Here is a 14,291-nt window from a genome sequence, read left to right on the forward strand (position 1 = left end):
TCAACTCCAATGCACTTGGGTTAGGATTCCATATCCTCTCCTAAATGCCATTTTACATAGTTAGAGCTCTTCGAAAACACTCCAATGCATTCAAGTTGGGGTTCTCTAATTTGAAATGTTTTTTAGACAGAGAAAATATGAGAGGCAAAGAAAGAGAGTGAATTTGTAGGACATAAAACGGGTCGGGTTCATGCCGAATATGAGTGTGTACATATCTATATCTGAATCTGACTCAAATCATATTAACTAAGACCATATTTGAATCATTTTACTCTAAGACCATATTTGAATCATTTTACTTCCATTAAAATCATATCCGAATTTGATCCGATTGAATTAATTGATTCGAGTCGATCAAGTCGGATAATGTCAAATTATTTTTACTAAAATGTAACTAAATGGTGATTTAAACTCCAGACCTCTCTATTTTAAAAGAGGGACCTTGACTAATATACTCAACTGTTGTTACTTGTTGAAAGATGACTTAAAAAAAAATATAACAATACAACTTGCAAAGTAATATATCATTCAAGTCTTGATAGATATAGGGATGGAACCATACTGATCCTAGATCCGATTCGAGTCAAGGGACATCAATCCATATCCGAATCATATTTTAATTCGGATATACTTGATGAAATCAAACCTACTAAATTCAAATTTGGATCACTCAAATTTCGGATTAAAATCCATACCATTTTAAGCCCTATGAGTTTCTCTTTCTCAACATATCAACAGTAAAAATGATGGCATTGCAAAACATTTTATTGTAACTGAATTTGAGGAGTCATTTTTGGCTAAATGGTTGGAGTGAAGATCCTTAAAAAGGCAAAATGACTCTCAACAATAAAATGCCTAGCAGATATGTCTAGTTGCTTAGGAGTTGCTCTTTGACCTCAAGATATTATCTATTTCAAATCCAACATACGAGATAGAATTTTTGAAAGAGACTATGATGAAATTGTCCTAGAAAATGAAAATAAATAATCTACAAGGAATATGATGAGATTGAAAATGACGTACTGAAAGACAAGGTTTAATCGATTAAAAATCATTCACCATAGATTTTGAAAATCTTTAAGATTACTGAGTTTGGACAGAAAATTCACAGTATTTTATCATAAGTTGAAGACATGGGTATTAAGATCTGATAAAAATATCCAATCCTGAAAGTGTCCAATGCAATTCTTATTGAATCAGATCCAGGTCCAACACAATCCCTTAAAAGAAGTTGCACACACATGTACTTTAACAGAAGATTGTAACCATCCGATCTTATGAAAATACACTTAGGATACTCTAAAACAAATACAAGACAACAAACTGTATCCCAATCATGTAAGTTTTTAACCGAAACTAGAGCAAGGATCGTAATCTGTCACGCTCTGTCCGTACATTGCTCCTAGTAATATCCTTCACGGAACAACACCCACAAAGGGCCATGGTGAGCTCAAGCTCATCTTTCAGCATCTTGATGACATGTGTTGCCCCATATTCTCCTTTCGCTGCTAGGCCATAGATCACTGGCCTTCCAATCTGCAATAAAAAGTAAACATAACTAAATGTTAAGTGGGAAGGAAAGGAAGTAACAAAAAAAGAAGATTCAATGTTTCTACATAGAAATTACATAATCAGTTAGCACAATGTGACCCAGTAAGTGTATCGCACTACATGTAACGGAAAGAAAACTAGTGGCCCATTTATATGGAACTGAATATCACTCGAAAGCTTTGTGCATACAATAAGAGACAACGGGATACTCCACTGTACTTCTTTTCACCTTTTACTCATAAGATGTTCACACAGTTTGAAATTCAAGGATTTTTCGCAAAACATTGAGCGTGGGGGTATATGGTTATTTTCAGTTAGTCAAGGGGGCAAGTGATCAGTTTGAAAGCAAAAGACATGTCTAAATTACCCAAAAAATATAGAAGATAGCTTACAAGAACAGCTTGGGCACCAAGAGCTAAGGCTTTGAAAACATCTGTTCCACGCCGGATTCCTCCGTCAAAGAGGACAGGAACTCTTCCTCTAACAGCTTGAACCACCTGCAACTCAAGCATCCACAAAAATTGCTCATTAAGGTATGTTTTCAATCCTTAGGAATTTTTTCTTGACAATGACTGTAATAATCAAAATGTTTCAAAGCGAAAAACTCCGTTACATGCAATTGAGGAACATAAGTATGGCAGTTTTAAGTAAAAGAAAAGTTTTCCTACTGTGACAGGCCTATGCCAAGACATTCTTTTCTTCTAGTTTTCAACTATTATTTATAATTAAACAGTGATCTCTTCATGGTCTTAACCACAATATGTGAGTTTAAATCTCAAGTTCCATACGTAAACAAATTATACTTACACATGTTCACTGTTTATAACAGCACAAATAACTAAAGTTCAAAAGCAATTTTAAAAGTTGACATAGTATAACAGAAAAGTCATAGGAAAGATCGAAATGATGTATGTTCAATGTACAAACGAATCCTGTTCCTCCATTCAATTTTGTCCTGAGATCTTATGTTACTTTCATCATCTCAATCCACGTTCTTTTGGATCTTCTCACTCTTTGATAACCTTCATATATATTACCCTTTTTATGAAAACTAATGGTGCTATGTTTTGAACAAAATGTCGATAGTTTATTTAAATGCGATAGCTTGGACTTTGGCTATATCCACACATCGAAGGTGGCATGTTTTACACCCAAACCAAGTTATAGATAGACGTTGATCAACAGAAAATCAAATGGAATTAGTGAGGACTAGTTTAAGAAACTATGAGGTTTAAGTAGGGAGGGAGCAAAGCATCACCTCCTCCAGAACAGAAATAGTGGCCGGAACATAATCAAGCTGGCGACCCCCATGGTTTGATACAATTACCCCAGCAATCCCTGCTTCCACAGCTTTTATAGCTGCCAATAGTAAGGACATCAAGTCATCAGCAACTCAACAATTCAGTGTTGGAGCTAGTCACGTTTTATACAACTTGGATTTAAAAGAATAGAGAAACATTAGAGATGAAGCAAAAAAACAGAGAAAGGCCACATAAAAATAACCAAATGAAGAGTATCTTCCAATTCCAAAATTAGAAAGGAATTACGAAAAAAGTTTTATAGGGACAAATGAAGAATCATTAAGAAGACAAAAAAAGAAAAAAACTTCAATAAACAAAGGACCTCCTCTAAGATATTGAGGCTTCTTTTGTTATTCCCTTAAACATTGTTTCAAAAAGTATTTCAAAGAGGGTCATTTTTAATTCAATAAATGTTTTTAAAAGAAGAGGAAAAGAATAAAGTCAAAATGGAGCAACAGGAGCCTTAAACTTACCATCTTCTGCAGTGAGCACCCCCTTGATCAGAATTGGCAAGCTTGTTAGAGATTGCAACCATCCAATGTCCTTTAAAAATTGCACAGAATTGGCAAGTAAAAAAGATGGCTTTGGTGTAAGTTAACCTTGGTAAAGGATCAGGAAGAAGAGGTTTCACAGGTTGTCAACCAATACAATATTCTTGAGCTGCATTTTATATTAGTTTTGCACAATTACTCTCTAAAACAAGATCTACTTTCAGCTCCTTAGCTATGCCACTTCAGAGAGGAAGATGGTTGAAGAGTCACTTGGATTTAGGTTTTAATAACTTGCAGTTTTAAACTGTAGTTTCAGTGTGCAATTCAGTCAAACATGAAAATCTATAACATCACACTAGTCTGATAATTCTAGACTGACCCCAGTATGCATTGTTTGGTACAACAACTGTTTCATTCTATACTTTGGGATTAGGCATTTTTGTCATTGCTGTAAACGAAAATCACCACTTCACCATTGAAAAACAACCTTCAAAGGTAAGCTAGCTCTGAGTTGGCAACAGTTTTTGTGAAAGTGATATTATAAAAGATAACAAAGGTTGTTGATAGTTTCATACCTTCCAACTCAAAGAACGGTCGAGAGTTTGAGAGGCAAAAGCTTCAAGGTTAGAACCATTATCCTGCAAAAATAAAAGAAATGCAATAGAAGGAAAGTATCAATTTATGTTTTCTCAATGATATTTAGGACAAGTAACAACAACTCAAAGTGGTTGCTCCGGTTTCTTTCATGAATTGATGACAATAAAGAAAAATTTCATAAGCAGTTAATTGAAATTATTGACTATAATTTCCAATATGGATATTAGTTCATATAAATAAAAGAATGGAATTGACAAGAACCAACAATTCAAAGTAGTGCCTTTCTTTGCCTTCCATTCGTCATCAGAATAAACTCAAAATATCAGCAAAAGGAGGTGTCACAATAACATTTTAAGGAAATCTCTAAAATTGTTGAACATGGTGGAAACACCAAATATTTTAGTGGGTGTCAACTTGGTCAGATCTGTGAGTGGTGTGTATGTTCAACTTTGCTATGAATCCTTGCTTGACCAAAACAACTCCAAATGTGTGGACTGGTTTTTTATTTGATTTGAGCTGTGGAAGGTGAATAAGGTGAGAAAGTTTTCTACTAAAACTAGATGCTTTGCAAGCAATAAAATTTTTTGGCAAAAAAGCACATTACATTAGAATTAGAGGCAACTTAACTCATAATACTTATTCCATGGGAATTTATAATATGGGCTTGAATAGATGGGAAAAAGAGGAAAATTACTCACGGAAACAACTTCAGTTGACAAAAGACCTTCAAGGTTCTTCAATTGAGGTGAAATCATTCTGCAGAAAGTACCAGTGTACTGTCTTAAATTGATGCCTAAAATCTGACCTTCTTATACTTATGTTTGTGCATTAGCGTCAGATGGAAAAAAAGATTAAGCATACAATTAAACTGTGAAGATAATAGGAGCGTATATTTGGCAATTATGAAAATAGAATAGAAGATGGTATAGATCTATCTCACTTGTTCTTTATGTCTGCCTCTCTTCTACCAAGCCTGGGAGTGTCAACTGTTAGAACAATAGCCTTGTATCCATTTCTTTCAGCTCTCTGCACTAGCTGAGCGGAAATATCCCTTCTTTTGAATACCTATCAATTAAGAGACAAGAAACCACTGAGTTCATTCTTACTCGTTAAAACATAAATCATTAGATAAAAAAATTGGTCTAGAAAAATAAAACATATTATGAAGCAAACCGAAAAATAAAAATAAATTAAATATGAGAATGTCAAGGATAGCATACATATAACTGAAAGAAACGAATAGCATTGCAGCTAGAAGCAACCTCCTCCAAAGTGCAAGTAGACGTAAAAGATAATACCTACAAACAAAACAGCCTTGGTATTCAAGCAGGCATAATAATAAATTACCTAAAAAATTATATTTTCTTATTACCATGATTACATTACATGCTGCTGCAGCTCTGGCCGTCGCAATCTCCCCTGGAACACAAAACTGCAATTGATGATCAAAATTACACGTATAACTCACGTAGCAACACTTTGAAGGAGATCCAGACCTTCGGGATGTGCTAACTTATGCAATGCAGTGGGGGCAATAATGATGGGAGACGAGATGTTGTAACCCAATAGGGTAGTTGATAGATTTATTCTGCTTACATCTACAAGAACCCTTGGCTGAAACCTGAGAACAAACATAACCTAAAATTAAAATGGTGAGCCCCATTTGTTACGTTAAGCAAGATAGATTTGACAAATTACGTAATTCTATGAAATGCTTCCATGTTTTCTCTCAGTGTGTGCTGATCCTCCGCTCCTCCCGCAAAGAAGTCGTAGTACATCTTTGGAAGAGCTTGCCTAGCCAATTCTTGATATTCCCTTATGTTAACTGGTTCAATGGCCATTTTCCTGAAAAGCGTGACAATTCAATAATTTCAGTTAATAAACCAAAGCCTCATCCAAGCCTCTCAACTATTTGATGTCCGTTCTACTATTTCACTCAAGGAATTAACTGCTTCATAGCCACAGTGTGAAATCTATCGAAAATTACCATTCCACTGTTAACCTTCTATAGGAAGGTATGTGACCATTAATCCCATCATTTAAATTTCTAATGTATATTGTATTCTCACTGAACAATGAGATCGTCGATGTAAAATTTAATTGAGTATGCTCATGGCAAGGATTGACATGTAGAATGGCATAAAAACAAATAAAAAGCTTTGAAACAAAATTTTCCATCCCAACTCTTAATTCAATTTCGCTTATCTTCCATCGTAGAAGATAACAGAAGTGCTAAAATTTTCTCCAACAATCAAGTTATACCAACTCCATCTCCCAGTCATTCAAGTTTTGCCTAAGGCCGAGGTTCTAGTTTTGCACATCCCTTATTCTCCAACCATGCTAAAACGGACTGATCCTTTTCTATTGAATGGAAGAGGGGGGCTATACCCCCATTACATACTCCTTGACAATACAATAGGGAGCTCTAGCACATCATCCCCAACCCATGTCTCTTTTGGGGGTACAAACCTTCTCCCATTTGACTAGGTGCTATTTCAAAAACTCCACTTTATCATTCAATAGTAATTCCTAACTTTTCCTTTCCAGGACTTTAACTACTTACAACAACATCATAAACAAAGCAAAAAATGTACACCCAAATACTAGCTACAACACTGTTAGTTAATATTAATCAAAGTCCTTTTGGGAGATATTTACTCATCCAAATCGCCAATCTTCTATCAACCTTTTCAACAATTATAAACCCAAACTGACTTCAGTCTCTACCTGACCACCCCCCACCCCTACGTGGCATAACAAAGCAAAAAATCAAAAACTTCCACACCTTCTAACACACTTCTTGCTAAAAATTACCATAGTCATACTCCTAGGGATCATGGTTGTTCTTTTGTGTGTATTAGTCACTTTATGAAAGAACTTAGTATTATCATCCCCATCCTTCAACCACTTATATTTGGTATTTTTTGGCATTTTCACATAAATTTATCTTCCACAAAAGTACCATATATTCCTCTTTTCCATCCACCTTCTTGAACTCCACCAAGATCTACTTATTATTTTGTTCCACACTTTTACCTTTTCCTTCAATGATTTTAAATTTTCTTTCCTGAAGCATTTTCCAACTCTATCCCTAACGAAAAAATAAGGATCATGATAAGATCCCAATAATTTGATTTTGGGACCATAATGTCACAAATTCTATCACATTTTAAATGTTAGTTCCTGTAAATAATTCCAAAATTAAATTGTTTCTCCAAATTAATGAAGCTAATGAGATATTATTACTAATTGCAGATAAATAAAAAGCATACCAAACGACGTAACAATGTCAGTTACAATGTGCGAGCAAAAAGGAGAAATCTGATCGAAAATGAGCAGCAAAAGCTGCCATGTCACCTGCCGCAGTGTCTCCCTAGTGCGTCGTGGTGATCTAGAGCCATCTTGCCTCGAGATTCGCACTGAATACTCCAGATGCTTCAGCCGTTGTAAATAACTGATCCTCTCGAATCGAATCATCCAAAAATTCGACCCAATAACCCGGTTACCAATGTTATAAATTAGAGGGTTGATTTCAAAGAAGGGGATCATCTCTGTTTTCTCTTAGTGTAAATTCTCTGCAATTTTCTGTAGTTTCTTTGGTTCTTTGAAAGAACTCTTGATTGTAATGAGAACATCAAGAGTGATTGTGTTAGTTTTTCTCCATTAGATATTTTTGTAATTCTCTGGAGAACCATTCAAAGAAGGAATCAAAAGTGCAGCTTCATTCTACATCATCTTCTTCATTTTGTATTGCTGCAACTATGAACCTTGCAATGAGTGGCTAGACTCTCCTTAGAGAGGTCAAGAATGCCAAAGCAAATTCATCCCTCTAATGTAGTTTTAATTCCATATTCTTGTTTTACATGTTAATTATTCTGAAAATTCTTCTATGATTAGATAATCTAACTTATATTTCTGATTCAAACTTTGATAACCATTGCTTAGATAAGTTCAAGAATGGCTATGCTCTGTTAAGAATTTAAATATAAGTTAGGCAATCTCAATTAAATCAGAATTTTCATGAATAACCTTTGGTTACCTTTGATGATTAAACTGCTCCACCTTCCAATCCATGAGCAATGACTTGCTAAATGGATTGAGTTATTCTTAGAATTAATCTGCATTATGGATAATTTGCAAAGGCTGAATTGACTTCTCTGAGCCCCCTTTCTTATATCTTCAATCTCTATTTTTTGTTTTAATTTCAATTACAAGTTAATTTCCATTTTCTATTGTGTTACAAATCTGTTTTGTTTTTAAACTAATTTATTTTCAACTCTGTTTTAGTTCTCAATTCTAATGAACATTTGAGTCTTCATTGTCCCCGTGGAACGAATCTGACTTACCCAAAGTCCATATCTTAAATATTTATTTCTGTAATTTACACATCAAGTTGCAACGATTAGACCATAATCCCCCTTTCTCTAGCTCATTTCCACTTCTTATTTTCCCTCTACAACAATATTGTAGAACGGCCTTTGACTTGGTTTAGGCAAAAGGTCTGCACCACCTTGTCAAAACTACGAGACATTATCCGCTTCTCATCATCTCTCCTCTCACCTCCTATAGAATATTCTCCTATAAGTATATTCCATTATGTAGATTGGCTTTCAACTTTCAAAAGCAATACTCTATACCTACCCACCTTGAAGCATTGTCTCAATTCTCAATTGGCAGAAAAGATGGGAATGAGCCTTTTAATTTAGCAAAATGCTAAAGTGACGGTGCAGGACACTGCATTCAACACTGAGCTGACGTGGAAGTCTGCAGAGAAGCATAGTATGCACACCTCCACATCAGATCAGTGTCGAACTCAGTGTAGTAACTCTAGGACGACTCATTTATTTATTGGTATTTTAGAAATACCCCCTGTTAAATTGGTAATATTAGGTTTACCCCACTATTTTTTTTTCTTGATGATTGAACGGTGAAATTGTGTTTTTTTCTTCAACAATTTTGATTTAGTAATTTAAGTATTTTAAGAGCATTTTGAAAAAAAAAAAAAAAAATCCCACCATTAAATCATCTAGAAATAGCAACGTTAACTTACGGTGAAGGGGGTAAACCTAATATAACCAATTTAACAGGCGGTGTTTCTAAAATACCATTTACTTATACATTATAAATGACATGGCACGTCCAAAGGGTTGAGTTTTGCCATCTAAACTTTACAGCACTCTGGCACGTATAAAAGAAGCATTTTACCCATTTCGATAGTGAAGAAGATATGAATTCAATCTGCCATATCGAACACTAGGAATAACAGAATTTCAACGATAATCTAAAAAATTCAAAAAATTGAGAGGAAAACAACGTACCTGGAGAATTGGAGAGCTAGGAGAGGGAAAACTATCACTCTCGAGTCTTGATATCGAGGTTTTGGATGATCGATAAAAAAACAGAGAGAGAGAGAGAGAGAGAGAGATGGTTCATAATTGGCGAGGCTTTAAAGTGGGACCCTTAGTACGCAGTTGTTAGGTAAGATATGATCACGTAGCTCTCTTTTTTGGACCTACAATCCATGATAGTTTAGCCAACCTATTTGGACCTCCAAGCCATGAAAGAGCTTGTTTTATTTTTTATGTTTTTTTACCCGATCCATTTAATTCCGGGCATTTTCACATAAATGGCCCAAATCCACCCACATTCATGTTCATAGAGCCTATAATAAAAGTAAAACATGTGTAATTAGAATTTAGTTCTCATCTTTTACTAAAATTATATATTAATAAGATATTAATTGCAAATTCAATTGGATAATTTTCAAACGCAAAATATATTATTGTAAAAAAGTACCTTTCTTCCACTAAAATAATTGATTTCTAGACATTTTAATTTGGCCCAACCCAACTTGAATCAAGCCCGAGCCTGTTAAGACTGGGCTAGGACTCAATGAAACCCGGCCCAAACCTGCCCATTCACAGCCCTATGCTAAGTTGATGATCCAATGGCATTACCTCACGTTTATTATAAAAAAAAATAAGAGTGATTAGTTAGTAGAGAAAAAATTTCCAAATTTAAGTACTTGATTTTGTTTGCTTTTTTAATACATGTTATGCCATTGGGTCATAAGCTTAGCATATAAATTTCAAAACAAGAAATCTCTATCCAAAGAAAAGGCCTTTATTTTGAACGGTAAATACTATTTACTTCAAATGAATTAATAGGGTAAAGATCTAAGTTTTGATTTTAATGAGCCTTAGAGTGCATATTAAATCTATATAATAAAACACAACGGTGAACCCCATTTTATTATAATTTTAGGGGGGGATAAATGTCCTCTCTAACTACAATAGAATAGGATCGACACTACCCTACTTTATTCTTTTCCTCTTCACCCCTTTGAATTTATTGTCTTTCCTCTCTTATTTCTCCCCATTTTTACAAAATATTCCTCAAAGTTTACTTATCTTTCATTTTTTGTTCCCTTTTTTTTTTCAATGACATTCTTCCAATTTTAATATCTTTCATCTTTTACTCCTTTAACCCCAAAGAGGATGCCCGTACCACAGGCACGGGAAAACTCTAGCAACATAATAAGTTATGGCAAAAAAAGTAAAGAACGCAAAATATATATATATATATATATATATATATATATATATATATATATATATATATATATATATAATATAATATAATAATAGTTTGAGTCAAAATATAGTTCACAAACAAAACATCGATTAAATAACAACTCAAATGGATGGCTGAATTAACCAATATGCAGACTCGTGACTATAAGAACAAGAATTGCAAAACTTTTTTATTAGAAAGAGAAATTTTATGGTCTGTACGTTCTCTATTGATGATGGACAACGGATGGCTCCAATTTTTTTTCTTTTTTTGGAACATGTAGACATATCCATTAAGAACTGTAATTGATGGGTGCAAGTCAAACTACTGGTGAAAGATCATCAATGAAGAGTTGGATGATTCGTGATTGCATTGCAACTTTGAGTTCAATACATTTGATGTGAATTATTCCCATATTAATTGAGATTCATTAGTTCACAATTTTTTGCAAATTCTTGAGTGAATGGTTATTTACGATGTACACTGATCCATGTTACGCATCCATGGCAGAATGGGCAATTTTATACGTTCAATTCCTTTCAAATGCACACCAATGGAAACAATCCAATAAGTCCATTGGAATCGACTCCGTATCAATATTATCTTCCCTAGAAGGAAGGAAATACTAAAATCTCACAATTTTTATTCAATATGTCCCTTTTATATTATAAATTATCACACTTAAATAATGTATTAGAAGTAGTAACACAACATGCCATCCATCTTGAACTCTTTGTTCAAATGAGGCAAAAATCCATTGGAATACACAATATTGAAAGAAAGACCCAACGCACAGGATAATCTTGGATTAAAGGAGCACGAATCTTCACTTGCCAAAACAAGAAGAAAAAAAAAAATGAAGGGAGTTCAAATAATCTGTGGAGATATTTTATATTCAGGGCATGTGCACATGTTCGTTTAACAAGTCTCCATTGATTGGAAAGCTCTGATTCAAGGGTGTATCTTCAATGATACATGGCTCATTTTTCGTTTTGTTTTGTATTTGTTTGCTTTCATATAATATCGACATTTGAATACAAATTTGCACCAACTTGATGCATTTCTTTCTTTTTATATTTTGTTTTCTGTGACTCTGAACCTTTCATTTGTAGGCCATAATTACAGAGTGGATCCAACCAAATATCGATCTTGATAACCCGAGGAGGAAAGCATGGTATGTTTTCTTTATATTTCAGTATGTATATATAGATAAGGATCCCATAACTTTGCCAAACTTACACACATTATTTTTTAATATTGGGAATAAAAAATGGGGAAATGACCCTATCATAAATTTTATACATTATTTCTTATAGTTTTATAAAATCTTGCTTGCTTATATATATATATATAAAAGGATGTGCAACTGCCAGGAACAGTTTTATATGGCGAAACACATAAATGACCTTAAGATCCTTTCTACAGGTAAAAACTAGGATTTATCAAATTTGAAATAATAAGGATATTACAGATGAGGGGCGTTTAACTTTAAGTCACTCAATTTTGATTTAAAGTTGTTCTTCTAAATTTCTTGTTTGGTCTTTAATCTGTTGCAAGGGAGAACCGGATTCATTTTTTGTAACAATCCATTAAATTTCTTTAATTTTGGATAGTTTACTAGTTAGATTTATTCATTTGGCTTAATGATGCTCAATAATCATGTTGGTTGCATTGTGACCTATTGATATTTTATATTTATAATAATAGATGCCAATCTATTAAAATACACACAACCCACAATAATTAATTTGCTCCTCCTTTTAAAAAAACAGAAAATGTCTTTTGTCTCTTTTCAATAGTCTAGCTGTTGAATCCCATAGAAATCTTGCATTGGAAGTCCTGTTGTATCAAGGAGATCATCCTAGAGCTTATGGAATTTGGTTTTAAGGACATTAATTGCAATCCATTTGTCAATCATCTATTTAAACTGATAAATTCTTCATTTTTCTATTTAGCAAAAATCATCTAGAATTTCTATCATAATCTTCCAAGATTGTCTTACCCATCAATAGATGTGCAATAATATTGTTGGGAAATATACCGAAACTTTCCAAACAAATTTGTAATAGATTAGCAAGAGATTGACAGATCCCTACTTCTTGAACTTCATTATATCATTAAATTATTGAGTTAAGTTGCGATAACTAACACACCACACACATCCCGTGACATCATTTCATATGTCTAGTTGTCTACCACAAAGGCCTAACCCTACAAACTGATGCTTAACGTTGCAATATATGGTTGACCATGGTGAATCCCTAGATTATTTCTTGTTAATGGGGGAAAGCAAGTTGAACAATTAAAGAAATGAAGTTTATTCTCAATTACAGATCTGATCTCATTTGATGTGCAAGTATTCATAACAATCCCTCTAAATCTACTTCTCAAATTTTTTTTAGAGGACTTTTCTAAGGTCCAACGTCGTTGGAGATGGACAGCAAAGTACATGATTCAATTGCTTGAGTATCTCAAGGGAATGTCATTCCATCTTAGGCATTCGTAGGACGCAGTGTCTCCAACTATGTTATATACTATAATTCTCCTAAAAAAATTAGTGTTTTTTAATATACATTTATGACTTTGAACATGGCTTATTAAATGTCATTAACATGCCAAGAAGTCTCCAACTTACTTCAAAATTTTAAAGTTATCTTAAACCACATATAGCTCTCAAAGAGTGCCATCCCATTATTCTCAGTTACTCCATTAGAGGAAAAAAGTCATGGTTCTCTACAAGGGCTTCCTCATCTTTCTTGCAGTTTTGGCAATAACTGGGTTATCAACCCATGGCCTAACATTGCATGGTATCGACATCAATACTGTTAGTCTTAATGGATCACTAGGGTACTTGTTCGATAAGAATATTGTGGATATTGGTGTGGACACACCTAGATTCAGTAATGTTGTTGTTGAGCTGCAATGCGATATCAATAGAATGGTGGTGTCGAGTACAACTATGAACAACTTGGGTTGTTTCGATTTTTACTTCAAGATAATTGAGGTTCCTCAATTTAGTCCTTCTACTTGTGGTGTCATTTTCAAGCTTCCAGTGGTCGCTGGTCTGCCACAGAGAGGAATCCTTCAAGCATATATCATCGAGGAAACCATTGCGCGTACTACTGAAGGTGCACAAGCCTTCTTCCATGCCAGCTCTTTCGTGTGGGGTGCAGCTTGAGTTTCTCATCTTTTGTTTTGTTTTTGATCAGAAAGGAAAATATGGATGAATTGGTGTTGAATTTGGTTGATAATTAGATGCAATTGTATTATTGGTATTAACGGACATTTATGTATAAAGAAAGTAAGAAATAAAGATACACATTCTCTTTTGATTCTAATTTTTAGTCAAAATTACATTTGCTTTATTTAGATACCTCTTGATTAATATTCAATCAGAACTACGTTCTATAAATAATTAAAAAGAAAATAAATCTACTAGCAAGCCAAAGAGATGTAATTCTTATCGATGGTTATCCAGAACCGAACCGAGAAATAGTGAACCCAAAACCGATTAATCCCTTTTAGGTGATAGAAAACTACACTAGTTACTACGAAAAAGTGATTAACGAAGATAGAGAGAACTCTTAAGTATGAAAAGAAAATGCTTAATTATCTGTTAGAAAGGTTGAGGCCAGTGCATTGTCCTAAAACAAATATCTGCCCCGTCTATGGTACCACAGATCTTTGGGTGTTTGCTTTCCAAGATATAACGATGGAATCTTCTTCATCTCATGATCTAGAAACATCTGATTTTTCCTATTGGTATGTCACAACGAAC

General features: G+C 34.0%; 1 protein-coding gene across 1 annotated transcript; it reads right to left on the reverse strand.

Moving 5' to 3' along the window:
• Positions 1–1,159: 1,159 nt before the first annotated feature.
• Positions 1,160–9,422, reverse strand: LOC147397727 (peroxisomal (S)-2-hydroxyacid oxidase GLO4-like). The gene is made up of 12 exons (XM_086449629.1): positions 9,259–9,422; positions 5,639–5,785; positions 5,437–5,561; positions 5,313–5,359; positions 5,161–5,238; positions 4,881–5,005; positions 4,639–4,696; positions 3,919–3,981; positions 3,326–3,395; positions 2,810–2,910; positions 1,944–2,048; positions 1,160–1,536 (listed from the first exon to the last, which is right to left on the reverse strand). Exons 2-12 carry the CDS (start codon positions 5,779–5,781, stop codon positions 1,357–1,359), a joined length of 1,095 nt encoding a protein of 364 aa, XP_086305755.1. The 5' UTR covers positions 5,782–5,785; positions 9,259–9,422; the 3' UTR covers positions 1,160–1,356.
• Positions 9,423–14,291: the final 4,869 nt, after the last annotated feature.

The sequence above is a fragment of the Akebia trifoliata genome, chromosome 8, assembly GCF_017979445.1.
Source record: "Akebia trifoliata isolate Shusen 1 chromosome 8, ASM1797944v1, whole genome shotgun sequence".
Lineage (NCBI taxonomy): Eukaryota > Viridiplantae > Streptophyta > Magnoliopsida > Ranunculales > Lardizabalaceae > Akebia > Akebia trifoliata.

What these genes read in the sequence shown, in the direction of transcription:
- LOC147397727 (XM_086449629.1), bottom strand. Translation starts at nt 5,781, where the DNA reads ATGGCCATTGAACCAGTTAACATAAGGGAATATCAAGAATTGGCTAGG. An exon ending in GAAGCATTTCATAGAATTAC is followed by an intron (nt 5,562 to 5,638) that starts GTAATTTGTCAA and finishes GTTTGTTCTCAG; the next exon opens with GTTTCAGCCAAGGGTTCTTG. An exon ending in ACCGTTCTTTGAGTTGGAAG is followed by an intron (nt 3,396 to 3,918) that starts GTATGAAACTAT and finishes CAATTTTTAAAG; the next exon opens with GACATTGGATGGTTGCAATC.